The sequence below is a fragment of the Amblyomma maculatum genome, chromosome 1 (genome assembly GCF_055883805.1).
Source record: "Amblyomma maculatum isolate TAMU_Amacu chromosome 1, ASM5588380v1, whole genome shotgun sequence".
NCBI classification, from domain to species: domain Eukaryota; kingdom Metazoa; phylum Arthropoda; class Arachnida; order Ixodida; family Ixodidae; genus Amblyomma; species Amblyomma maculatum.
This window is the reverse complement of record NC_139344.1, coordinates 190,499,461-190,525,669: the sequence shown is the minus strand read 5'-3', so window position 1 is coordinate 190,525,669 and position 26,209 is coordinate 190,499,461. Positions and strand designations below refer to the sequence as shown.

Sequence of the window (26,209 nt, the reverse complement as noted above, 5' to 3'; positions counted from 1 at the left end):
CAGTTAGAAAAGCCCCGCCCTCGTAGCTTTGGCTCCATTGCCACAGAAAGTTGTCCCCAAGTATAGGCGCCAACATATTGCTCGCTGGGCTGTTGTGTGCGCCTGACGTCAACACGGTGGAGGCGGCAGCAGAACCGGTTTTCAACAGTCCAGAGAGGAGGCGTTTCGGCAAACTCCTCGCCCGATGCAAAGGTCTATAGGTATAGACGGAACTTTCTAGTGGCCCAGATGATCTCGGGGCATTCCTTCTCGGACGTCGAGTAATTGACTTCGCCTTTTGAGAGGGACCTACTAGCGTAGGCGATTACCCTTCTGAACGAGGACGGCGCCTAGGCCCACACTGCTCGCGTCGGTATAAATTTCGGTCTCGGCGTTTTCATCAAAGTGGCCAATGACAGGAGGGGACAGTAGACGGCTCTTAAGTTCGCCGAAGGCTTCTCCTTGCGGCGCTTCCCATTTAAAAGGTACGCCAGCGTCAACGGTTCGGCGATGCGACAAATCGTCGATAGTAAGCGCACAGCCTAAGGAATCTGCGAACAGCTTTCTTGTCGGCAGGCCGTTTTTCGGGTCTGGACGAACACCATCCTTGCTAACGATGTGATCTAGGAACCGCAGTTCCTCGTAGGCGAAGCGGCATTTCTCTGGTTTTAACATTAGTCTCGATAACTTGATGGCATCCAGCACTATCTGCAGCCATTTCAGATGGTCTTCAAAGTTTGGCGAGAAGACAACGACGTCGTCCAAGTATACAAAGCAAATTTGCCGCTTCAAGCTAGCCAGGACTGTGTCCATTACTCGTTGAAACATGGCTGGTGCGGAGTAGAGGCCAAATGGCATCACCTTGAACTCGAATAGGCCGTCCGGGATGAATGCGGTCTTCTCGCGATCTCTCTCGTCGACCTTAATTTGTCAATAGCCGCTCTTCAGGTCCATAGATGAGAAGTACCTTGCATTGCAGAGCCGGTCCAGTGTATCATCGATGCGAGGAAGAAGTTACACATCCTTCTTCGTTATGCTGTTTAGGCGGCGGTAATCGATTCAGAAACGAAGTGTCCCGTCTTCTTCACCAAAACGACTGGTGCCGCCCAAGGGCTCTTCGATGGCTGGATCACGTCATCTCGAAGCATTTCCTCATCTTGATCGCGTATGCCCTGACGTTTTCGCAGCGATACACGGCAGGGACTTTGACGAAGCGGTCGAGCGTGTTCATCCGTGATGATGCGGTGCTTTGCTAGCGGAGTTTGCCGCACCTTCGACGCCGAAGAAAAGCACTCGCTGTAGTTTTCGAGAAATGTGCAAATCCGATCGTGTCTGTCATGGGGTAGTGCTGCATTGATGTCGAACGTGGGCTGCTTTGCTCGGTTAGGTGCATCGTCTTCAGGTTGACTGGGGAAGGCAGAGACATCTCGGGTGTCCGCTAGCTTGTCGAGGAAAGCTATCGTCGTGGCCTTGTTCAGGTGTCTATATTCTTCGGTGAAGTTCGTGACCAGCACTTGAGCTTGTCCATGGCGGAAATGTGCGACGCTTCTTGCGATTCCCAGTCCTCGCTCCAAGAGCCGTGCTTCCTTTGACGATGTCTACGGCAGTATCTATGTCTGCGTTGCCCATGCAAGCGACGACACTTGATCGGGGCGGAACGGTCAAGTTTCCGTCGAGGATATTTAGAGCGACGTGTTGCGTCGAAGTCGTCGTAGCAGGTATTACTTTGCCCGCCGAGAGCTTGATGAGCTTGGATCAGAGGTCGATGATTGCCTTATGTTCATTTAGGAAGTCCATGCGCAAAATCACATCGCGCGAACACTGCTGTAGAATCATGAAGCTCGTGGAGTAAATACGCCCATTTACGGTTACTCTTGCAGTGCATCGCCCCGACGGAGTAATGAGGTTACCACCAGCGGTGCGAATAAGCGGGCCATCCCAAGCGGTCGTTACTTTCCTGAGCTGGGAGGCAAACGGTCCATTATGATGAATGAATAGTCAGCTCTAGTGTCTATTAGGGCAGTGACTGTGCGACCATCGACAGCAACTTTAAGGTCGCTTGTTCGTGTCCTCGCACTGTACGTGCATGGGCCTTTGTGTCCGATCTCGGCTCCGTCGTTTATTGGGGTCACGGCCGGGGTACGCCGTTGTAACTTCGCTGAGTGGCGGTGTCGGCTTGCACTCTGGTCGTGTTGTCGTCGATGTTGTCGTCGATGTTGTCGTCGTACGTAGCGGCGGTGTCACTTTAGAGCCTGGGCGCCTGATTGTCGAGCGGGTCTTAGTAAGGAGCTTCGGCGTAGTAGCGCCGTCGTCGTTAGTCGTCGTCGGCGGCAGAGGATCTTCGTTAGTGCGCCCTGTAGCAACCTCATCTCCAATGGTTGCTGCCTTTAGTGTCCCCTACGGGGGCTAGGAGACCTTCCTTGGACGCAACTGCGGCCCGACGACACACATCGGGCGCTGCACGGCGATGGAGAGCGGTACCGACGGCTTGGTGACTCTGCCCTGCGGAATTAATGTTCGATTTCTTCTGGTCGTGCGCCAAGGCGGGGTCGTGGGGCGTCGACGGCGAAGCCGCGCAGGCCGGTGCCTCTGTATGGGCAGGGGTGTAGGATGTGGCCGGCCTCACCGCAGGCGAAACCGAGTGGTCGGTTGTTAGACGTCCTCCAGGCCTCGCATTTCCTGGGGCTTGGAGGTCGTTAGTAGGCTTGGCGGGTGGGGGCCAAGCAGCATTCAAAAGCAGCTTGTTCGCGTCGACGGTGGCTTGGAGGGTCTCGTCGTGGCGCAGGATAGCTTAATGCGGCAGCGTAGTTCCTCGCAGTGGGCTAGCTCTTGCGTCAGAGCCGTCGGAGCCATTGTAGCCGTCGCTTGAGGGACGCCCAGTGCCTGCTGGACTTCTTCACGGATGACGTCCGCGAGCGTCGCCACCTGGGGTTGTCGGGATGATGGCAGCAACCGGCAAAAATCATCTCGCACGATCTCTCGGATGAGGTCTCGAAGGCTGTCTACGGTCGCGGATGCGCTGCTGTAGTGGCCCTTGCAGGCCGGTTTGAGTGGTCGATCGTAGTGATGCCTTCGAGTGTCCATCGTCGTCTCCACGGTGTACGCTTCCCTTTGAAATGCCGTCAGTCTTTGGCGGATTTCTCACAAGTCCTGCGAAAAGCAACTCGCCCCCTTGCATAAAAAATTTAAAGGCGGTGAGGAAACATCTAGATAAAGCCGCAAATGGTGACTGCACAACCTCGAACATTGCAGAAACACACGCTAGATGTCGGGATCTTCGAGACACATCTCGACGCATATATTGCGCGACAAGAAACTGATAAAGCGGCGTCTCGCAACAACGAGCGTGAGCAGGCAAGTAATACATGAACTATCCTCGCGTTTAATCACAATGCTAAGGCCGCATGCTGGCGGCTGTCGAAAAAGAACAAATACCAGATTTCAATGGTTCGCAGCAAATCCCCAATATGGGTGCAGTCAAGACTATACAACCAAAAGCCTCTACTAATGAGTTTCGAGGTCCTGGATGGGCTAGTGACGTTTCTATTCCAGCAGTGATAGAAACATATCCACTTGCTGAGGCTGCAGTGCATGTCAGAAAACCCCCCTCATAAGAAAAATTAACCAAACATAGTGTGTGGGATATTTACATACAACTTCAGAAGCTCTCTATGTTTGAAAGTCCCATGCTTAAATCTCCAATACGGATTGCTGCAGTATGTCGGTCAAAAAGGGAGTACTAAACAAAAGCTTTGTTTTAATGACATCTCTTGAAACCACTGTTATTCCCATCGAAGCTGGGAAGAGCCTGTTACTATTTTGCCGCTGTGTACTTTATGCTTGGGGTCTGGCTGAACAGAAAAAATAGATTGTGTACATTCAGATGTTTCCAGTAAGCACATAGGCTGCTAATGTATACATACTGAAATTTGGGAATGTGTAACTTCTGCACTATATGCAGTGTGTTCATGCCCAGCTTTTCATACTTGACTCCTTTACCTTGAAGTAAGCTTCTCTTGTGGTTCTTCATAATGAAAACATCAAGTGAAAGCTAGGTCTCAACGTTTGGAGCAGAGCTTTGCTACGGGCACCAAGAGAAACACTCATGGACAAAGGCAGAAAAGAAAACAGCCAGAAGTGAAAGTAAGTAGTCTATTACACAGCCATGAAAGAAAAAAGTTTCTTGGATGTAAATGGGAAACCTTTGTGAGTAATAACATCTGATATTACCTTTCTCTGGCAAAGCTTTTGCTGTAAAGTTTTTATACTCTGTGATTAATGACCTAAAAGCAGGGCTGCGAGTGAGGAATAGTAAATTGTGATAAAATGCCTAGTACAGTTTACAGAAATGAGCTTCAATAGTCCTGTGGGCAAGTAATGTAGCAAGATATAAGAAAATGCACAGTACAGAGCACAGAAATCATGCTTCTGCTTTTTCATCACGCACAGAAGCTTGATTAAAGTTGACTTCAGGATTTACTGCAACTTCATGCTTCTGACCTTTACGTAAAAGCTGATAGCTAGGCCAGCATCTGCATGGCAGAATTTTGTACTTCTTGAGATAACCAATGGCCACCAGCGCCTTCTTTTCCTTTTGAAGGCCACACAGGCGACTTCCTGAATGAAATGTGTGACATATAAAATTCACGTACGCAGCACTTTAAAAACATTCAATGCACTATACCAATATGCAACCTTTCACTGTATCACAAGTAACCTACACAGATGTATACATTCATTTAATTTTCACACGCACGTTTACAGCCCCTGGACCATTGTGGCTGCTTTACTGCACACAACATTTTAGCTCTTTATTTTCTTGCTGGCACACATTTCAAACGCAAAAGCATTAGACCGAAGAGAAAGCCCTCAAATAATCGCACTGCCCCGTGCGTTTCGACAGCAATTCCAGAAGAGGACTTTCAAGATTCCAAGAGCATATCTGTACGTAGTACAAATCGACAGCTCAGCTGCACAAACGGATTTTGATCTGTATCATATTTAGTTAGTCGCAATACCAGCAGTTCGAAGGAAATTTGAGTTTTTTCGCGATGAGAAAACAGAGGAGCAATGAGGGCGAGGCACTTTGCTTATTGAGAAGACTTTTGTCTTTTATGAGCGGTTGTCACAGCAATGATTATAAGTTACGCATAAAATTCTCATTTGTGAATTGATCGTTATTTATGTATAAGCTCTTCTGAAGCAGGAGACTGAAAGGAAATTATGCACGGGACTTGCAACTCAGAGGTGATGCGAAGAGAGGCGACATCATAAAAACTGCAGAGAAATTCGACAATAAAGATGATCACAAAAATTAAAACACCTTCAAAATAACTGAGCATTCGGCGCAAAAAAACGCACGCTGCGAGCCGCGGCAGCTGGCAAGAAAAAGAAAAAAGAGAGATAGCAGTTAAAATATAGGCACTTAAAAAGCTCAGGAGATGATTTATATCGGCGTCTATAGTGGTGGTGGTGGTGGTGGTGGTGAAAACTTTTATTGTCCGGAAGAGGCGACACCGGAGCTACGGCACCGCTCGCAGGCGTCCAGGGAGTCCGATGTCACCCCAAGAGGCAGGGGCTAGTAGACAAAGCGGTTCGCCGCTTCGGTTGCCAGTCGGACAATGTTGGCCTGTGTCGCCGGGTCTTCGCTATGAAGCGCGGTCTCCCATGCTTCTGCGTCCTTGAATAAATTGTAGCCCGGGGAGTGGCTGCACTCCCAGAGGATATGTTTTAACGTTCCTATATCACTACAGAATCTGCAGAATTGGTCCTCCGGATTTCCAGTTTGCGTGAGGTATCTCCACCTGGGAGACATGTGGTTCTTGGCTTGCAGGCGGCGCCAGGTGACTGCCTCTGTGGATGTGAGGGACCTATCTGGGGGTGGATATTTCCGCCGTCCTAACTTGTAGTGCTCAATGACTTCGTTGTAGGTCGCGAGCGTCTCGACTTTAAAGTTAGGTTGAGGCCGGCGTCCCCCCCCGGATAATGAGCGCTCGGGCAAGGGCGTTGGCCGCTTTGTTTCCTGGTATGTTGGTGTGAGCGGGGGCCCAGGTTAGGGTGATCCCTCTGTCTATGTTGTTTTTCGATAATATGTTCAACGCGTAGTGTGATATTTTGCCTTTGCAGAAATTCCTTATTGCTGATTTGCTGTCACTGATGATCACCTTCGCGTTCGTATACTAACGCACGCTATGGCGATCGCCGCTTCCTCCGCTGCCGTGGCGTCTACTCCGCTTGTGTATATCTTGCCTTGCTCTATTCCGGACCCGTCGACTACCACCGAGACAGAGTTCCCGTCATCGTCAAAAGCGGCGTCTGTGTAGGCAACCGTCTCGGGTGGCATTCTGCTTAGTTTTGTTACCAAGTGTTTGGCTCTGTGCTGGCGTCTTTCCTGATCGTGTTGTGGGTGCATGTTCTTGGGTATCGGTGAGATCGTGAGGGCTTTCCTAATTTTGGACTCAATGTGGAACGTCTGGTGTTTAGTGCCTCTGTTCCCTTGTAGTCCTACCCAGCTTAGAATTTGTTGCCCTGTCTCAGTTAGACTTAGGCGTTCGAGTTGCGCCGTTCTCGTTGCTTCCGCTAACTCTTCCCATGTGTTATGCACCCCCATTCCCTCTAGTGCCAGGGTTGAGGTCGAGATTGGGAGTCCCAGTGCTCGTTTCGTGCATTTCCTTATTATGGCGTCTAATTTGTTTTTGTCTGCTTTTTTTATGTTAAGGAATGGGGTTGAGTAGCAGATCCGACTCAAGATAAAGGCCTGGACCAGCCTCAACTTGTTCTTCTCCTTTAGCCCTCTACCTCTGGCCGAGATTCTTCTAATGATGCCTACCACTTGGTTTGCATGCGCGTCTAGCTTAGCTATAGTCGTGGGATTGTTTCCTGTTTTGCTTATGAGCATGCCCAGAATTCGGATCTCATCTACTTGCACAATTTCTTTCCCGTTCAATTCTATCGAGATTCTGGGAGGAGATGCGTTGCCTGTCCTCGTCCGAGGCCTGATGATTAGTAGTTCCGACTTCGTCGGGGAGCAGCTCAGCCCCTTATTTTTGACATGGAGGTCTATGATGTCGGCTGCCCGCTGGAGCCTTTCCTCGATAGACGCATCGCTGCCCTCATTGAGCCAAACATTGACGTCGTCTGCGTAGACGCTCGTTTTTAGCCCTTCGATGCTTCCTAATTTGCGCGGGAGGTCTTTCATAACTAGATTAAATAGGAAGGGGGATAAGATGGCCCCTTGTGGGGTGCCCCTGTTTCCTAATTTAATCTCTTCCGAGCTGATGCTCTGCATATGCAGAGTTGCCGAGTGGCTGACATTACCAAACGCTTTGGTTAAGTCTATGCCCAATATTGCTCTTGTATCTTTGGTCTTTTGTTTGTCTATTATATCGTGTTTGAGCCTTAGCATGGTATCTTGAGCGCTAAGGTGTGGTCTGAAACCTACCATCTCGTGGGGCCAGATGCTGTTTTCTACCGCGAATCGAGTTAGTCGCGTCTGAATTACCTTCTCCATTAATTTGCCTAGACACGAGGTCAGTGAAATTGGCCTGAGATTTTTTATACCCGGGATTTTGCCCTTCTTATGGATTAAAATTATGTTGGCATGTTTCCAGTGTTTAGGGACGTCCCCGGATCCCCAAACTTTGTTAAAATATGCTGTAAGGTGAACTATAGAGTTGTCATCTAAGTTCCTAAGCATGCCGTAGGTTATCTTGTCTGGCCCAGGTGCTGTGTTTCTTTTGAGGTCAAAGAGCGCGGCTCTGACCTCTGCTACTAGAATGGGTTCGTCCAGTAGCGGATTCTCCGCCCCCTGATATTCTTTATCCACTGCCGGGAATGCGGGGCCTATATATATATGTCTTTAAGTCGGTCGATGAGCTGTTCATCGGTTCCGTCAAATTTGTATCTGGCCTTGATTTGCTCAATGTTGGCGTGGGTTTTGGTGTTGGTGGGGTCCATGAGGTGACGCAGCATCCGCCACGTGTTGGGATGGCTCATATTCTTCTCTAGCTCGTCGCATTTTTGATCCCACCTTTTTTCTTCTAGTTTGAATGCGTAGCTCTCTATTTCTCTATTGTGCTCGGCTATTTTCTTCCTGAGCTTCCTGTTCCATTTCTGGCGCTTTAGCTTATTCTCGAGAATTGTTTTCCGGTTCCACATATTTCTAAGTTTGTTGTCTAATCGGAATGGGAGGTCATCTCCCTCTATTGTTTCGGTGGCCTGTTTTACGTGTGAGACAACGGTTGACGTCCATTCTATTGTGTTTCCGATTTCGCCTAAGTCTGCTGTTGATCTGATATCCCTGAATTTGTCCCAGTCAGTTACGGTGGCCTGTTTTGAATTATGTCTATAATGTTTCCAGACTTGCAACGGCTGGCACGTCAAGCGCTTGCCTGGACTGAGATATATCATGCCGAATGACTTCTTAACTGGATGTTTGTGAAGCGGGAAAGAAAAAAGCGTATAAGCTTCTGAATGAGCTCAAGATTTGCTTCCAACCAAACATATGAATTCCTAATTCACGCATTGAAGCGCATTCGCTGTAAATATGGTTTGTGCTGTTAAGCAATACAAAATCGCATGCAACAAAAATGGTCAGGGGAAGTTAGGATGGCTAACACCGATTTTCCGCTACAGTAAAGCATCCCACTCAAATATTCCTCAAAAGAAGTGTAATGTTATCCTCTGCATTGGTTGCAATCTTGCAATGTTTGTCTGTGTTTATGAAATCGAGTTCTGGTTGTTGCATTTCATTTGCATTCGACATTAGTATTGTGGACAATATTGAATTTTTGGTTATCTGTCTTTGTTATACCTATGTTCATGCTATTAACTTCTAACACCCTTTCCGGCGCTGTAGATACCTTGAATATCGTGTTTCAAAATTGTAGTGCAGTGCTAGTTTGAAATTACATTGATTTCCCCCACAAGCAGTAAAATTATATCTGTGTGTGTGTGGGGGGGGGGGGGGGGGGGGGGGGGTGGGGGTGTGGGTGTGGGTGTGTGTGTGTGTGGGGGTGGGTGTGTGTGTGTGTGGGGGTGGGTGTGTGTGTGTGTGGGGGTGGGTGTGTGGGGGGGTGTGTGGGGGGGTGTGTGGGTGGGTGCGTGCGTGCGGGTGTGTGGGTGTGTGCGTGCGTGTGGGTGCGTGTGGGTGCGTGCGTGTGGGTGCGTGCGTGTGGGTGCGTGCGTGTGGGTGCGTGCGTGTGGGTGCGTGCGTGTGGGCGCGTGTGGGTGTGCGTGCTTGTGTGTGTGTGTGTGTGTGCGTGTGCGTGTGCGTGTGCGTGTGCGTGTGCGTGTGCGTGTGCGCGTGCGTGCGTGCGTGCGTGCGTGTGTGTGCGTGCGTGTGTGTGCGTGCGTGTGTGTGCGTGTGTGTGTGTGCGTGTGTGTGTGCGTGTGTGTGTGCGTGTGTGTGTGCGTGTGTGTGTGTGTGTGTGTGTGTGTGTGTGTGTGTGTGTGTGTGTGTGTGTGTGTGTGTGTGTGTGTGTGTGTGTGTGTGTGTGTGTGTGTGTGTGTGTGCGCGCCGCTCTGAGGCTGATACACGATAAGGAAGTTGGCGTAATGGGGCGTGCGTACCGGTATAGATGTGGTGGGCCACAGTTGATGTACGACCCAAGGATAGCTGCTGGATGTCAAAGGAAGCTCGGAATCGGTTCAGCAAGTCGAAGAGCTTGGCGCGTTGATCTGGAGCGAGAGCACTGACGATGGCTTTGTCGAAGGCAGCCAGGGGCGACGAAGGAGACGAGGAACGAGGAGGGCTAAGGGCACTGACGCTGTCGGAGATTGTGTAGGCGCAGGTGGAGAGAAGCAGCGGGACGGTCACAAAATTTTCTGATCGAACAGGCCCGGCATACCCAACACACTCGCCACGTTGCAACGTGAGTCGATAAAACGAATCATTACTAATGGCGGGTTCGGTGCGGCCACTTCGTACGCTAAGGACGGCGCAGGGGAGGGGAAGACAGCGTCGCGAGACGAAAAGGGAAAATGGGGTGAAGAGCACTGTACAGTCTTGTAGAGAGGCACAGTTTATAGGCATAATCACAGCAGATGAAGGGGTGATATCAGTAGCATCCGCAACATGGCATTTGGCTTCCCCAAGAACGTTAGCGGCGGTCGGTGCGGTGCACAGCGGTGAAAGCTCTACTTCGGCACGAGCGCGATGAATTACGGCGCGATTGCGACACATGAAGTCTCATCATAAAATAATGTCATGAGAGCAGTCACGGAGAACGATAAAACTGATGACATAGAGAACGTCCTGAATGGTGACTCGAGCCGTGCAGGTACCGAGCGGTTCGATGTGCTCAGCAGTGGCGGTGCGCAAAGAAATCCCAGAATACTGCAGAACAACTTTTCGTAACAAGCGGTACAGTCTAACGTTAATAACCGACACAGCAGCACCAGTATCTACAAGCGCAAGAGTACAAACATTTTCAATGGTAAGTTCGATTAAATTGTTCGGTGGCGAAGCAGGACTTTCACTTGTCGACGAAAGCGCAGTTCTTGCCTGCGGAACTGCGTCTAGTGGTTTTCCGGCATTGGCGAGGTAGAGCGACGACGCATCGGTGACGGCAAGCGACGACGCGGAGAGGTTGAGCGGTGGTCGTGCGAGAAGTGGTCGAAGTGAGACGAGGGCTGAGGTGGTGCACGGGGTGGGGACGGCGGCTGTGCGTAGGTAACCGGACTCTGATTGAAAGCGTACGGGGTCGGGCGACGGCGGCACAGGCGTGCAACATGGCCAGGGAGACCACATGCAAAGCAAATAGGCCGGTCGTCAGATGTGCGCCAAGGGCGTAGGATAGATGGCGCACGGCGCTGAGTGAAAAATGCGCGCTGAGGCGGACCATACGATGGCAAAGGCGTAGGAGGGGGTGGTCTTGCGGCAACCTCAGCATATGACAGTGGAGTGGGTCCGGACGTCGGAACAGCGTCGGCATGAATGAGCGGAGCTTGGTCCGGCATGAAGAGTAGGTTGTCGAGGGGGCGGAAGTGCGTCAGCAACTTGTTCCTGAATAACCTGGCGTATGGTCGGAGCCAGGTGTGAGCTGGAATGCGGAACGTGTGGAATTAGCGATAATTGCTGTGCAACTTCTTCCCGTACGAAGTCTTCGATTTTTTTGAATAAGTGTGGTGCTTATGGCACCTGACATAGCCGAGATCGTAGGTTAAGGTTGTCGAGGGACGATGCGTTGGCAACGAAGGTCGTCGTAACTTTGACACATCGTGACATCACTTACAGTGCGGGGCTCTTTTGCCATGAGGATGTTGAATACACCTTCATTGATTCCCATCATGACGTGGCGAATCTTCTTCACTCATCGATGCATTTACACTGTGGCACAAATCTAAACCGTCTTCGATGTAGCTAGTGAAGGTTTCGCCTATCTGCTGCACCCGCTCGCGCAAACGGTGTTCGGCGCGAAGCTTTCGGACCGCAGGTCGACCGAAGACATCCACAAATCGGGATTTGAACGAGGCCCAACTTGGAACGTCAGCCTCGTGATTTGTGAACCACAACTTTGCTACTTGGTTAAGTTTCAGGATGTCATCCCACTTATTGTGGGTGCTTACGTGTTCATACGAAGAAAGCCAGTCCTCGACGTCCTGGTCGTCGGTACCGCTGAAGATCGGCGGGTCCCGCTGTCGAAGCACCCCGGTGCATGGAATAGAAGGGGCCGAGGGAGCGGGGCCGGTGGTGTTTGTGCTGGACTCACGGCCGTATTCACAAACACGCCTTCACTCGAACTTCTGCTCCAAGCGGCCCTCGAGGCCTGTTTTTCGTTTTAGAAAGCAATCTCCACTCGAATCGCTCTTCCAGCGGTGGAGAAAACTTGAGTTTTCTCGAGAATCTCGAGTCTGCGACGACGCTACCTTGGCCGCTCCTCGACCGCCATTCCGCCACTCCGCTTGTAAACATGGCCGACATCGCATCGCTCGCCCGCAGTGTGAAATTCGTTCTACCAGTATACCAAACTTTTCGCGAAAGAAGATACGACGAGGATGCACCGAACCTTTCTCGAAAGCATCAGCTGAGAGTGACAGTAACCCGGGACTTCTGGCACGCTATCGTTTTACGAATGCGGCCATGGCTAGCCTCCGTCCGTCCCTGCCGCTCACGCCTAACATGGATAACCGTGATCAGCCACCAACGTCTGTGCTGTGTTGATCATCGCATCATCGCATTGCGCTTGTGTGGCGCGGGCACATTTCAAGTCGTCACCGGATAAATGGACAACTTTTCGGAGCCCACCGAGTGCAGAGTTGAGGCGCGATTTGGCCGTAAATGGTGAGCTTGCCCGCGGCTGGTCTCGAGAGTCGAGCAGCGGCGGCGCAACTGTTCGCCCTGCGCGCTTCCACAGACGGCGGCGAATGTGTGAGGGGAAAAGCGTGTTGCATGCAGTAAGCTGAAGGGGGGGGGGGGGGGGGCGGGGGCATCGTAGGCGTGGTGGGACTGTGCGAACATCGTGCTGTACTCCGCGCATCCATGGCTTGCCCGTCGCCCGAGGGTACGTAGTGCGTCTTCGGACGCGCGGCGCTGTCGAGGGAGCGCGTTGGTGTGCCCGTCCTTATTCGCGAATCGCGACCGACGAAGGGCATGGCTTTTCAAGAATGTTTTCAATTAGGGCTCACAACTTGTTTGGAAACCGAACGCGGCATTTGCTTCGGGCGAGTCGAATTCAGTGTACATGAGCTGCAACGCGCTGCGAAGCAGTACGCGTGTTTTCACCGCTCGCCATTGAGCCGTCTGAGCCATAGAGTTAATACAAAGACTCTAGAGGGAAAGCTGCCCGTTCACCCAATGCATTCCAGGGGTGACCGCGTGATTGCCGCCATTATCCCACTGTTCATTGGTTGCCAGATGAATTTTACTTGCTAAATCTGGCACATGAAGATGGTTTGAAGCTGGCAAATTAGATCGTGGGAAGATGGCGGCGTGCAGTTAACCGGCAACGGGCGGCTACTGTTCAGTAGGTGCTGTAAACAACGGCAGAATCGTCGCGTGTGGAGCATTTCTTGTGATATGTTGCGTCGCGTACCTACTGTAACATCACATAGGTGTCCTGATTCTTCTGAGTTGTTATCGCAAGGCCGGCTATCCCTGCGATTGTTCCGCGCTTCGCATGCATTTCGTCCGTCGAGCGCACATGCATCTCCTCTGTGCCCGATCACCTGAAAATATGTCAGAAATTTGCTTTGGCGCAAGACGACGACCACAGTATATTAAAAAAAAAACAGTGACGAATTCCACAGCAACGGCCCTTGGTCTATCCGGGATGGCTAGTGCTGCAAGGTGCTGCAAAGGGTGCTCGTGTGTGTTTACTGTTGATCTGCTACGTCTGCTCGAAAACATGGTTTCCAATTGTTTACATCATTCCTTTATGGCCAAGAAGGTGCCTGAAAGATTATATAATATGCTTGAAACTTGAAAACAATGTATAGAAATTTCCTAAAGTTGTGTTATCGGCAGCGGTTTTTAAAACTTTTGTTCAAACCTTTGTTCATTTTTGACGCAGTGAGCAGAAACTGTGCTGGCCACAATGATAAATTTGATGATGGCGGCGAATCAGTGAGAAGCTCGTTTCCCTGCCCAGCTTTCCCTCTAGAGTCTTTGTATTAACTCTATGGTCTGAGCCCTATGAAGGAGCCATGGTCGTAGTCGTACGAGTTGGCGGCTTTTACTTTTTTTTTTCGGCAATAAAAAAAGTCTTTCAAAGCCTGGCAATAACAAAAAAGGCAAAGCAGCAAAGGCCGAGAGTAGATCTCATACAAAAAAATAAACCGAAGTATTCACACCATTTCTCGAAGCCTACGTCATGTTCTACGTAACCTCTACGTCACCAACAGCGACTGTTGCCAGATGCAAAAGCATTTTCGGCCAATTTTCACAACCGCCATTTTCATCCAGCTCATAAAACAACTCCACTGCGCTGTTAACGTCGAGGTCACTTGCGAAAGTTGTTTAGAAGACTTGGCATGAAAAGCTGTGCATGTTACACACATCAGCACGCAGTTTTCGGGCCAACAGTTCACCTTAATCTCGTTCCCATACGACACTTGCGTGGCTTCGAGTGGAGGAGCGGCTATATTCTCCGCTTCAAGGAGTGGAGGTGGAGCGTCGAGCCGAGGCCCGTTTGTGAATACGGGCGAAAGTCTGTGAAAGCCTGGCAATAACAGAAAAGGCAAAGCGGCAAAGGCCGAGAGTGGATCTCACACAAAAAAAAGAAACCGAAGTATTCACAGTATTCACACCATTTCTCGAAGCCTACGTCATGTTCTGCGTAACCTCCACGTCACCAACAGCGACTGTTGCCAGATGCAAAAGCATTTTCGGCCAATTTTCACAACCGCCAATTTCATCCACCTCTTAAAACAACTCCACTGCGCTGTTAACGTCAAGGTCGCTTGCGAAAGTTGTTTAGAAGACTTGGCATGAAAAGTTGTGCATGTTACACACTTCAGCACGACGTTTTCGGGCCAACAGTTCACTTTAATCTCGTTCCCATACGCCACTTGCGTGGCTTCAAGTGGAGCTAGGAGGTATTCTCGAGGAGAACTTGTCGGAGGAAACGCCGAGGGGCGTTCATGAAGTCATTGAGGTCGGAATTCGGTGGCTGCGGAGCTCCAGGGCGAGGAAATGGAAGATAAATCCCGCGACCTCCACCAAGAGTTAATAAGCGGGGATCCAGGCACTGGTAGCGAGAAGAACCGGAGCGGTGGTGGCTTAACTTTGAGTCAGCTGGTCCGCAAAAGCACTGGCCTGGAGCGGCTATATTCTCCGCTCCAAGGAGTGGAGGTGGAGCGTCGAGTCGAGGCCCGTTTGGGAATACGGGCGTTAATCTTCCTCTTTCTCGGCTATCTGTCCGCTTAATCGAAACTTCTTATATATATATATATATATATATATATATATATATATATATATATATATATATATATATATAAATGAAGGGGAAATGAGGGTGCTCGTTATAATACATGAAGGAAAGAAGCCAACAGTCGGCGAGGCCAAGGAAAGCATTGGGGATTATGTTTTCTGTCTTTTTTTATTTTTACTTGGATAATCACAGAAATGAGTAATGTAATCTGCTTAGGGGAAAGATAATTAAACCCAAAGTAGAAGAAAAAACAACGTGCCGATGGTGGGGACCGAACCCACGACCTCCGAACATCGCGTCCGGTGCTCTTAATTCCAACTGAGCTACATCGGCCGCTGTCCCCCCTGCTACTTTCTCGGGTATTAATGTTGTCTGTATACGAACCTTGAGAGTGTTCACCATGGTTGAGGGTGGCGCTGGTGAACACTCTCAAGGTTCGTATACAGACAACATCGTATACAGCCTTAAGGTCTATTCACACTTGCGACTAGATGAGGACGCGCGACTACCAGTCGCGCGACCAGAGGAGAGGAGCTCGCCACTACCGATGTTCACACTTGCGACAGTCGCCTTCTCGTTCTGTTCTCGTTCCGAACGAGTTGGGAGTAGGAGAGCATGCTGGGCGATGACAGCGAACGTCGGTAACAGCCGCTTGCCAGACACTTCAGCTTTTTCAGGCGTGAACGCCGACGACGAATAGACGGTGTCAATCACCGTGGTGTCATAAAATGTTGCGCCTGCGTGAAAAACCCATTTCTCAAAAGTTTGTGGTGCTTACCGGATACTTCGAATATATTTCCAATCTCCTCCCAGGCCATATTCTTCTCCCTGCCTTTGAATTCCGGGTGCCGTTTGTTGAAAAGGTAGGGGTATTCTTTAATTGCATTGAGAAGGTGCTCGATCGAGTACTCCGGGACCTCGCTGATTGGTGAAATGGTTTGCGAATAGTAGTCGCGCGACTGGAAATTCGAGCAGTGTCCGATCGGCCAGCGGCAGTCCCTTTTCGACCGATGCGACCATTTGCGACTGTCGCTTTTCGACCAAAACGGTCGCGCGACCGCTGCTAGTCGCAAGTGTGAACGGGCCTTTAGGACGGCGGTACGCAGGCCTGCCGCGTCGGGACCAATCGCGTGAACAGGCGTGAGTACGGGAGCCATCGGGAGAGTTTACGGGTTACGGTTGCTGATCGCATCATTACTAAAACCTTTTTTTAGAACAGCTTGGCTCACTGCGTTGGCCAACCGGACATATAAAGCAGCATCTTCACGGTTCCTTTGTTCAACATTCCTACCAGTTGACATTTCCTGCGCGTCAACGCACCAAGCTTTCGTGGCTGCTGCTGGAATTCCTGCTTCATCGCTTGAGTCGCAGGCGAGCGGGTCGGGATTAAAGTGCCCGGCAATGTTAGTAACATCCACGCTATTGGGCGAAACAACGTCGCAGTACTAATTATGCTACGCTGAAGCGCTGCTCAACGACGATATTTTCTTGCACGTGCGACAGCAAGCAGATGAAAAACGCGACCCGAAGGCGTCATCCCATTTTGTGTTTACGCGATCACCAGCCTTGGCAGTGGGGGGCGCTCGTGTGGCGTTCTCGTATGGAAATAGACGAAGAAGGGGAGTGTAGTCTGGGAAGTGATCATAAACGTATTAGTCTGCAGATGGGGCCCTTGATGAAAAGAGAAATGGAACTTAGACAAAACATAAACGCAAAATTAAACGACGATCAAATAGCGCAGATAGTAGCAGACATAGAGGAAGCAATTGAGAAAAGCCCCATGGAAGACTGGGATTATGAACAGGTAGAACTACTCATAAGGAGGAAAATTCACGAGGTTAAAGTAGCAAACCGCTGGAATGGAAAGAGGAAGGCACGGAGCTGGTGGAATAACGAAATCAGGGAAGCTATTGAACAACGACGGGCTGCTTCAAGGGAACACCGAATGGCAAAGAAAGCACAGGTATCTCAGGAGGAAATCGACCGAAAATGGGAATCATATCGACAAAAGAAACTTCAGGTGCAGGCCCTCGTCCAAAGTAAAATAAGACAGTCCACCGATCGCTGGATGGCTGATATACACGATGCCTCTAGAGGCGGAGCAAGAAAATTATGGAACCATATAAGCTGGCTAGGGAAGAAGAATCAAAGAAAGCAGGATCGGATTCAAGATAACGAGGGAAATTGTTTAAAGGGAGATCACGCAGTGAACTACATTACATCAGTTATAGCCGAGTCATTTAAGAGCGACGATAGGGTAATCTCCGCAAATCAGGAAGCAACACAAGGTAGCAGAATACAAAGCTACTTAGAACTGACCAATCTAAACTGGAAAAAGGCAGAAAAAAATATTCCTAAAAACACATTTACAGGAATAGATGGAATTCCGATCAAGCTGATTAATGAACTCGGTCCAAAAATTAAGGAAACGTTGTTAAAAGCTCTGGAAACAGTCATAACGAATAAGCAAATTCCGGACAGCTGGCGGCAGAGCAAAATGAATTTGATTTATAAAGGGAAAGGAGACAGGATGCACACGAAATCCTACAGGCCGATTACCATAACATCTGTTATGTACAGGTTGGCCATGCTGGCGGTGAAATTAAAGGTAGCAAGCATGGGTTGAAAGTAACAAGATACTCGGAGAACTTCAGAACGGCTTTAGAAATGGTAGGCGCTTAGATGATAGCCTGAATTCGTGCTTACCCAATGCATCGAAATATCTAGAGTGGAAAATAGACCTTTGTATTTAGCCTTCCTGGACATAAACGGGGCTTACGACAACGTAAGCAGGGAACTCCTGTGGAACATATTAAAAGAAGGGTTGTGAGATAAGAGTTCCTACAGTAAATATACCGAGATAACAAAGTAGAAATTACGTGGGAAGGGATAAGAAGTACGGAGGATGTTAAAGTATGCAAAGGATTAAGACAAGGCTGTTCTCTATCACCGGTGCTGTTCATGCTTTATATGATAAACCTGGAACGGAGGATACAAGACAGTAACCTAGGTTTTAACCTGTCATATAGACTAGGTGGAAAGGCGGTAGAGCAGCGCCTCCCCGGTTTGATGTATGCAGACGATATTGTGCTGCTAGCTGAGAGTCTGGAAGAATTGCAAACTCTAGTTAAGTATTGCGGAGACGAAGGGGACGCTCTAGGCTTCAGTTTCAGCGCAGTTAAGTCGGGTCTGATGATTTTCAACGGCTCAACTGATCAGGGTCTTAAAATACAAGCCCTTGAAATACCTAGAGTAGCAGAATATAAATATCTGGGGGTATGGGTAAACGAAGGATTGGCATACATTGGAAAGCATGAGCAATCACTTAAGGCCAAATGGCGAAGGAATGCCGAGATAATGAAGCATGAGGCATTGTGGGGATACAATAGGTATGAGGTTTTGAGGGGTATTTGGAAAGGAATTATGGTGCCCGGACTTACGTTCGGAAATGCGGTTTTGTGCCTAAAATCAGAGGTACAGTCGACATTAGAAACAAATCAGAGATCCGTTGGACGATTAGCACTCGGTGCCCACGGCAAAACTACAAATGAGGCGGTACAGGGAGATATGGGTTGGGCATCTTTCGAAGTGCGGGAAGCTCAGAGTAAAATATTATATGAGGAATGCCTGAGGAAATTGGACAGTAACAGATGGGCAGCTAAAGTATTTAAATGCCTGTACCTAAAAAGCGTTGCCTCACAATGGAGGAAAAGAACTAGGAAACTAACTAGTAAGTATGCTAGTAACAAGGACGGAGAAATAAAGAGCATTAAGCAACAGGTGAAAAACACAGAAGGTAAAAATTGGATAAATTCGATGGAAAAGAAACAGAGTGTGGAATTATACCGAAAGTGGAAAATGCAGATCAGGAAGGAAGCGTTCTTTGATACCTCAAGAGGCAGGGCCCTACTTTTTGAAGCTAGATCAGGGTGCCTTAGAACACGCAGGTACAAAAAGAAATTTAACAATGGAGATGACGCATGTGCTGTATGTGGAAACTCCAGTGAAACAATTGCCCATATTATACTCGAACGTAATGGTATCCATCCGGAAGTTGGTGAAGGCGCAATCACTGTTCCTGTCTGGGGTTTAGAGATAACAGTGGCCGGGTGAATAAACCGGCGGTGGAAACTAGCAAAAAACGACTGGAAGATTGGTGGCTTAAAAGCAGAGCAGTGACATATTGTTAGTAACGTAGGAAAATTTAATAAATAGAATGATGATTTAGTTAACCATTCTAAATCAATAATTAAGATATAGGGAGAAAAATGAGCATGATAGCTACTGCTACCACCCGTTTCAAAGGGGACGCTCCTATATTCCATCCATCCATCCATCCATCCATCCATCCATCCATCCACCCACCCACCCACCCACCCACCCACCCACCCATCCATCCATCCATCCACCCACCCACCCATCCATCCATCCATCCATCCATCCATCCATCCATCCATCCATCCATCCATCCATCCATCCATCCATCCATCCATCCATCCATCCATCCATCCATCCATCCATCCATCCATCCATCCATCTCTTAGACGTCATCGCGCGCTCGTGTCCGGAGAGATCGAAACCGAAACTGGCCCTGATAAATGCACTAATAATAAATTAATTGATCTTTGCTGGGGCTTTTTGGGTCGCAGTCCCTCTGTTTTGGACCACTGTGGATCGATTAAAGCAAAAATACCGGAACAAAAAATGTACGTGTCTGTACTCCTTTAAGATTTAGCGGTTTAGCATAAGCGCCTTCTACTGTTCTTACGTTGGCAACCACAGGCGATTTCTTTTTGTTGTTAAGAATGGCCGCAGTCTCACACCGGCGTGACTGATCTTGCGAATTTTTAAAATCTAAGTTACTCAAAATTCTGTTTTCACAATGGGAAAAGCTAAAACTAAAAAGCGCGCATCGAGAAGAAACAATCCTACTGGGATGCCGTCTACTCGTGACATAGAAGGCAGCGAGCTTCAAGATGGAAATGTGACCTGCAGCGTGGTAGACAACCTTCCGTACTTGGTAAGAGGCGCGCTGAATTCGTGTACTGTTTCAGTAAGTGTATTGAGGCCACATACTTCCTCCTTCCGCAGCAAAACACGCACAGCGAAAATCGTCAAGTCATAATGGATACTAAAAATTTGCGTGCACTTTGCTAACCTTTGCGCCTATGGCAGCCGATGTCTTTCCGCAACGTTCTGATCATCACTGAGCGTCGAAAGAAAGCGACCGATAAGTTAATGTCATTTTTAATTGTTTTGAATTGTCAAGTGTTATAATTGTTAGGAAGGGTAAATACCCAACTGGCGCTCGTTGAATATTAACCCTTCTCCAATCACACCTCGCAATCACGCACGGGTAGCGTCTTTTTCATGCTCGCACGTGGCTTGATGCACAGCACCCTTGCTGGGACAAGTGCGGTGTAACCTTTCCCTTCTCATTTTTGTGTCGTCCGCATTGTGAACCACATGTTCAAGCTTCGTATGATTGGCATCGCAGGTCACACATGCGCTGCAGTGGAATCGGAGGATTTTTTATGCTTATATCTTGGCCAATTTAGCGCGCATTGTTAGCGCATACATTGCAAAAAAAGAAAGTATCTGATCGCCTTCTTTGGACGCAACATCATCCATATTAAGGCAGCGCTCATTCCTAGTGCTAGGCAGGCGCGAACTATCGAACGCGCCTTCCTTGTAGCCTGCCAGCACTGCGAAGATCTTAACTCAATTGCAGGCGAGTCATTGCGCGATCACAGGAGCATGGCTACTACGTGCGCGAATCATCAATGTGTTTCTGGGTACAGCACAGACGTTGGTGGCTGATCACGGTTTTCCATGTTAGGCGTGAGTGGCAGGGACGGACGGAGGCTATAGCCATGGCCGCATTCGTAAAACGATAGCGTGCCAGAAGTCCCGGGTCACTGTCACTGTCAGCTGATGCTTTCGAGAAAGGTTCGGTGCATCCTCGTCGTATCTTCTTTCGTGAAAAGTTTGGTATACTGGTAGAACGAATTCCACACTGCGGGCGAGCGATGCGATGTCGGCCATGTTTACAAGCGGTGTGGCGGTCGAGGAGCGGCCAAGGTAGCGTCGTCGCAGACTCGAGATTCTCGAGAAAACTTAAGTTTTCTCCACCGTTGGAGAGCAATTCGAGTGGAGATTGCTTTCTGAAACGAAAAACAGGCCTCCAGGGCCGCTTGGAGTAGAAGTTCGAGTGAAGGCGTGTTTGTGAATACGGCCGTGAATCTGGCCTGGAGCGGCTATATTCTCCGCTCCAAGGAGTGGAGATGGAGCGTCGAGTCGAGGCCGGTTTGTGAATACGGGCGTCAGTCATTGAGGTCGGAATTCGGCGGCTGCGGAGCTCCAGGGCGAGGAAATGGAAGATAAATCCCGCGACCTCCACCAAGTGTTAATAAGCGGGGATCCAGGCACTGGTAGCGAGAAGAACCGGAGGGGTGGTGGCTTAACTTTGAGTCAGTTGGTCCGCAAAAGCACTTAATCTTCCTCTTTCTCGGCTATCTGTCCGCTTAAACGAAACTTGTTCTTTACAATATATATATATATATATATATATATATATATATATATATATATATATATATATATATATATATATATATATATATATATATATATAAATGAAGGGGAAATGAGGGTGCTCGTTATAATACATGAAGGAAAGAAAGCCAACAGTCGGCAAGGCCAAGGAAAGCATTGGGGATTATGTTTTCTGTCTTTTTTTATTTTTACTTGGATAATCACAGAAATGAGTAATGTAATCTGCTTAGGGGAAAGATAATTAAACCCAAAGTAGAAGAAAAAACAACGTGCCGATGGTGGGGACCGAACCCACGACCTCCGAATATCGCGTCCGGTGCTCTACCGACTGAGCTACATCGGCCGCTGTCCCCCCTGCTACTTTCTCGGGTATTAATGTTGTCTGTATACGAACCTTGAGAGTGTTCACCATGGTTGAGGGTGGCGCTGGTGAACACTCTCAAGGTTCGTATATACAGACAACATCGTATACAGCCTTAGGACGGCGGCACGCAGGCCTGCCGCGTCGGGACCAATCGCGTGAACAGGCGTGAGTACGGAAGCCATCGGGAGAGCTTATGGGTTATGGTGGCTGATCGCGTCATTACTAAAACCTTTTTTTTAGAACAGCTTGGCTCACAGCGTTGGTCAACCGGACTGATAAAGCAACATCTTCACGGTTCCTTTGTTCAACATTCCTACCAGTTGACATTTCCTGCGCGTCAACGCACCAAGCTTTCGTGGCTGCTGCTGGAATTCCTGCTTCATCGCTTGAGTCGCAGGCGAGCGGGTCGGGATTAAATTGCCCGGCAATCTTAGTAACATCCACGCTATTGGGCGAAACAACGTCGCAGTACTAATTATGGTACGCTGAAGCGCTGCTCAACGACGATATTTTCTTGCACGTGCGACAGCAAGCAGACGAAAAACGCGACCCGAATGCGTCATCAGATTTTGTGTTTACGCGATCACCAACCTTGCCAGTAGGCGGCGCTCGTGTGGCGTTCTCGTTGATGCAGGCGCAATCACTGTTCCTGAAGCTCTGGGGTTTAGAGATAACAGTGGGCGGGTGAATAAACCGGCGGTGGAAACCAGCAAAAAACGGCTTTAAGATTGGAGGCTTAAAAACAGAGAAGTGACATAATGTTAGTAATGTAGGAGCAAAATTTAATAAATAGAATGATGGTTTAGTTAACCATTCTAAATCAATAATTAAGATATATGGAGAAAAATGAGCATGATAGCTACTGCTACCACCCGTTTCAAAGGGGACGCTCCTATATTCCATCCATCCATTCCATCGTATCTTTGACGCCATCGCGCGCTCGTGTCCGGAGAGATCGAAACCGAAACTGGCCCTGATAATTGCACTAATAATAAATTAATTGATCTATGCTGGGGCTTTTTGGGTTGCAGTTCCTCAGTTTTGGACCACTGTGGATCGATTAAAGCAAAAATATTGGAACAGAAAATGTACGTGTCTGTACTCCTTTAAGATTTAGCGGTTTAGCATAAGCGCCTTCTACTGTTCTTACGTTGGCAACCACAGGCGATTTCTTTTTGTTGTTAAGAATGGCCGCAGTCTCACACCGGCGTGACTGATCTTGCGAATTTTTAAAATCTAAGTTACTCAAAATTCTGTTTTCACAATGGGAAAAGCTAAAACTAAAAAGCGCGCATCGAGAAGAAACAATCCTACTGGGATGCCGTCTACTCGTGACATAGAAGGCAGCGAGCTTCAAGATGGAAATGTGACCTGCAGCGTGGTAGACAACCTTCCGTACTTGGTAAGAGGCGCGCTGAATTCGTGTACTGTTTCAGTAAGTGTATTGAGGCCACATACTTCCTCCTTCCGCAGCAAAACACGCACAGCGAAAATCGTCAAGTCATAATGGATACTAAAAATTTGCGTGCATTTTGCTAACCTTTGCGCCTATGGCCGCCGATGTCTTTCCGCAACGTTCTGATCATCACTGAGCGTCGAAAGAAAGCGACCGATAAGTTAATGTCATTTTTAATTGTTTTGAATTGTCAAGTGTTATAATTGTTAGGAAGGGTAAATATCCAACTGGCGCTCGTTGAATATTAACCCTTCTCCAATCACACCTCGCAATCACGCACGGGTAGCGTCTTTTTCATGCTCGCACGTGGCGTGATGCACAGCACCCTTGCTGGGACAAGCGCGTTGTAACCTTTCCCTTCTCATTTTTGTGTCGTCCGCATTGTGAACCACATGTTCAAGCTTCGTATGATTGGCATCGCAGGCCACACATGCGCTGCAGTGGAATCGGAGGATTTTTTATGCTTATATCTTGGCCAATTTAGCGCGCATTGTTAGCGCATGCATTGCAAAAAAAAAGAAAGTATGAGATCGTCGTCTTTGCACGCAATATCATCCATATTAAGGCAGCGCTCATTTCTAGTGCTAGGCAGGCGCGAACTATCGAACGCGCCTTCCTTGTAGCCTGCCAGCACTGCGAAGATCTTAACTCAATTGCAGGCGAGTCATTGCGCGATCACAGGAGCATGGCTACTACGTGCGTGAATCATAAGGGCTCCACTCTTTGGCACTACGGCTAATTTCTGGCTCAAAGTTCGCACACGCTGTCAGTGCTCGAACATTGTGCTGTGGAAGAAAGTGAGGCCTTTACTAATCTGCTCATTAACTGGTACAGCGTAGTCATCAGGGAAAATAGTAGGTCTTTACACCTTCGGTCTAGCGATATCATCTCTATAGCCCAGTAGCTACTTAAAACTAGCTTTTTGGTGTGTGTCTGAGCACATTAGAAATGCGTGCCGATGACTGTCACTCTTTGTTTGCAGCTGCAAAGTGGTACTGCAGAGGAGCGTCATAACGCAGCCTGCGTTATGGCCAATATTTCAAAAGATTCAGCCACCTGTCGGTCACTCCTGAAGGCATCCATTATCCGAACGGCAGCACCCCTTCTTCTGGACAAGAATTGTGCTGTACGACACTCCATTGTAGGATCCCTTCGGTAAGCAACCTGCAGCCTTTACTTTTAACATGGTGGATTGTGTTTCTGGGTACCATCTTCATTGATGTGTGCACAACTGTATGTCATATTGATTGCATCTTTAGGGCCTTTTATTTAGTTTAATGTATAGAAAATGCTTTGTGTCAACATGGATAACATTTCTAAATAGAGTTTGGAGCTTTTAGTGGGCTCAGACTTTCGTTAATGTTTTTCAGGTACTCCATAGCCAAAGAAGTTGCTTCTAAGAAGTTTCTGTGGCAAATAGTGACATGACTTTTATTGTCTAAAGTTCCCAATGTGATGGAGAACAAGCAGAGACACGGCCGTTCTTTCGAACGCCCAGCTTTATTCTATCTTTCTCGTCTTCTCCTGCTTCCCTCCTGCGCTCTGCACTTCGTCGTCGGCTAAGTACATCACACCAATTACATTCTGCTCCAAACTGCTTTCCCTGCTTCATCCTGCTCCAAAATGCAATGTTGCATCAAAGCTCCTCCAAACCAGGTGCCTCTCTGTTCTGCTATCAAATTTAGCAACACAGAGGTTTTGCCGCACATTGAGCCATTAATGGTATTTTGTACGAAAATTGCGATCCAGTGCAATTTGAGTAAGTTACCATGAGAAGTGCAGCAAATCAATGGCTTGTTATGAGTTGCATATCCACACTATGATGGCTGCCACAGCGCTCGACCTAATGAAAAGAAAAAAAAAAGTTATAAACTAGAGGAGCGTAGAGCATAATTATTTGTTCATACGTAAATTTAGAATGAGCCACATGCGGTTGGAGGAAATTAATTGCAAGACTATTCTCTGCACGCGTGACATATAGCACCTTCTCCCAAGAGGCCATACTTCTATTTGTCCCCGGTGTTGTTTAAATCTGCAGTGTTATGAAACCATGATTCAAATGGGGTGCAAACGTTTGCCTTGTCTGCCTTGTTGCAGTCGCATATGACAGCACTGCTGACACTTAGTGTCACACTGCTTGTGCAGTGGCAGTGCATGGGCTTTGAAGTGAATTACATGCTTGTGAATTACATACTAACAGCACAGTAAGTGCTGAATTTTTATGCCTTGTGGTGCTACCTATTCTTTGAGACACGCGAGCTTCTACATGTCTTTGTAACGCTTATTGGCTGTTGTGATTATGTGGCCATTCTGCGTGTGTTCATCTTTCTTTTATTCGAAGACTTGCCATGTGGCATAGAATCACATTGTTTAATTCCTGGTTATTGTAATTGAAGTTGTATTTTGTACCTAATGCTTGTTTACATAATGTCAGCATGTTAAACATTGTTTGCTGGGCAGAGTAAGGAACACACTTAAAGAACACATGTCATACAAATGCAAATAGCATTTGTCTTTTGTGCATGTTCCTTACTTTTTCCTGCATTTAATTTTAATGCTCTTGCTAGCTTTTCTTTCTTCATTGACATTAAGTACAAGTTGTGCATCGCACAGTGTAAGCTTGTAGCAGGTTTATTCGGCGTTAGCTCTTGCTTATTTACACTTCCTAAGGGGTTCTCTATCAACAGTGTTTTAACTTGTCTTGGCGCCAACAGATATATATATATATATATTGACGCATAGAAGACGACGAAAAAGATGACATCTGAGACGATAAGCGCGAGCCTGGAAGAGAAAGAAGCTTGAACGCATGACTCGTTCTGGTCGACCATTCAAACCATTTATCGCTAGGCCCTCCTTGGCATTCTACCGAAATATATCACTGGTGTCGGCGCTGGGTATGCATGACTCCTTCCGGCAGTCCACAGCGGATCCCAAACATCGACATGCCTGTCCATCGTGCTAGCCGCCGCCTTCTAGGCC

At 48.3% G+C, this 26,209-nt stretch overlaps 1 protein-coding gene across 2 annotated transcripts in view; it reads left to right on the top strand.

The window, feature by feature from the left end:
• LOC146205218 (HEAT repeat-containing protein 3) overlaps positions 1-26,209 on the top strand; it is a 133,409-nt gene that overhangs the window by 45,293 nt on the left and 61,907 nt on the right. Inside the window, exons 1-2 of one of the 2 annotated variants that reach the window (XM_084589928.1) lie at positions 22,930-23,173; positions 24,210-24,382. In XM_084589928.1, coding sequence (XP_084446054.1) covers positions 23,036-23,173; positions 24,210-24,382 — 311 coding nt within the window. In that variant the 5' untranslated portion in view covers positions 22,930-23,035. Of the gene's footprint in view, positions 1-22,929; positions 23,174-24,209; positions 24,383-26,209 lie in introns of those variants that run through there. The other variant, XM_084589927.1, reaches the window with a different exon arrangement.